This window comes from Rhagoletis zephyria, unplaced genomic scaffold, assembly GCF_001687245.7.
Source record: "Rhagoletis zephyria isolate East Lansing unplaced genomic scaffold, Rhagoletis_zephyria_1.1 Rzeph_scaffold_35981, whole genome shotgun sequence".
Classification (NCBI taxonomy): domain Eukaryota; kingdom Metazoa; phylum Arthropoda; class Insecta; order Diptera; family Tephritidae; genus Rhagoletis; species Rhagoletis zephyria.
The window spans coordinates 1-1990 of NW_016193036.1; the positions used below are offsets into that span (position 1 = coordinate 1).

General features: G+C 38.6%; 1 protein-coding gene across 1 annotated transcript; it reads right to left on the reverse strand.

Moving 5' to 3' along the window:
* Positions 1-1096: 1096 nt before the first annotated feature.
* Positions 1097-1628, reverse strand: LOC108354443 (uncharacterized; the record flags this gene model as incomplete). Its single annotated transcript, XM_017605629.1, has 1 exon — positions 1097-1628. A coding segment is annotated over one exon (261 nt), but the record flags the coding sequence as incomplete, so codon positions are not given.
* Between the last annotated feature and the right edge of the window lie 362 nt (positions 1629-1990).

The window sequence follows — 1990 nt, forward strand, 5'->3', positions numbered from 1 at the left end:
ACTTAGTAAGGGTTATAATCCCTAAGCGCGGCCGAAGGCCGCCTACTCAGAAAGAAGTTCGTTTTCATGTATGCACTATTTCGGTTTTTGTCATATGCATTATTTCGGTTTTCAACCGAAACTGTGCATATATGCATTATTTCGGTTTTTTTCATATGCATTATTTCGTATGCACAGTTTCCATATGCACAATTTCAGGGTGCCTCCTTTGACGGATTCAAGGAAAAGATTTCCGGGCCTTATGACGGCGACAAATACCGCGGACGATGGAACAATGAAATATATAAACTATCGAAGCATATTGGCATTGTATGCTTGGCTGGTCATGTCGTACGCGCCAGCACTGCAAATTGAATACCCCGGGTAGTAGCAAAGGAAGAGGAAAGCCTCCTTTGCGAAGAGAAAAAATTGGTTGCGTTTCCAAATGAAGTCAGTTGGAACGAAAGATAGATGTCTGGCGAGCTATATGATAGGACTAGACTGTTACAACGCCAAATTTGAAGGAGAAAAAGGCCTTCGAGATACACGAGTTCTAAGGTGATGAAGAACGGTACGCAAATATATAATATTAATAATAATAGATTGGTGCTTACACATACATATGTATGTTAGTGTTGGGCCGAGACTCCCCTCCGATTTGTGGCGTGCGCGTTGATGTTGTTACACAAAAGTGAGAGACCTACAGTTTTGCGCCGACTCCAAACGGCGATTGTATTTTTATAAAGAGCTATTTTTCATGGCAGAAATACACTCGGAGGTTGCTATTGCCTGTCGATGGTCGACCTATATAAACCAGTTGGGCAAGGCTGGCAAGTTGATCTCAGCTTATATGTAGTACATATTTATACATACCTGATTGACTTTTTTCGAGAAATGCTTAAAAACTCTTTCAGTTGTGTCTTTGGAGATGAAACAAACTCCCCTTGTTCTTGTGATGCCTAAATATTTCTTGCCATTTTGACCGATTTGCAGTTACTGGGCTCTGAAGAAACTTTTCTAAAAATTTTAAAGAAGACGTGATCATATATTTTATTTACATATATAAACTTTTATTTTGTATGTATTTTTTCTGTTGTTTTTAACCGACTTCAAAAAAATGTATGTTATCGCATAACTTTGGACCACGTTAACTGATTTCTATAATTCTTTTTTTTTTTGAAGGAAATGTGGTACCCAAGAGCTGGTGGTCCCCTTCCAATTTGGTTTAGATTCTGTTATTGGATCATGAAGAAATGTACATATATGATAATTGAAGTCGGTTTGGTTTTTGCTTAAAAATTACTTGTTTACAATTTTTTTTTTTTTTTCGTGTTAACATTATTTCGAGTAAGTCACTTTTGTCCATTTTATCCACAACCATCAAAAGTTTAGTAGATGCTTTTGTAGGTATTATATGGATAGAAGTTGTAGTAGTAGTTGTATGGATAGATGTCTGGATAAGAACGCACCACTGGGGATAGATACGAACTGATAACCGGTGTGACGTGTGTCTTTACTGCCGGCGCTACGATTGGTGTAACAACATTGGCGCGATTGTGAACGATGGTAGAACTCTGATGAGACACAGCTGTGGGCACGCTGTGAACCAACTCGCCTACTTTGGCCAANTCGGCATGTGGCAAAAGCGATAAGACAATTTAGTAAATTTTGTAGAAGCGATATTGAAAAAAGTGAATGTTCGTTCGGCTGCGGTTGTTATTGCTGCACGCTGCTGTGAACATTTGCTGCACGCGCGACTATTTGGATTCATAATGAGCTTACGTGCAAACCTGTTACCTGATATTTCCGTACCTTTCCACTCATACGTATGTAAGTATGTATGTACATACATATGTACATATATGCAACTACATGCTTATGTATGCTTACCTAAATACATCTTACCCATGCCTCGGAAAATTGTTTTAAATAATTGCCTCGGTTCTGTTATTGGTGTTATGCGTCTGCAAATGTTGTTAATGCTGTTAATTATCTGCGTAGCGTAGCGTTG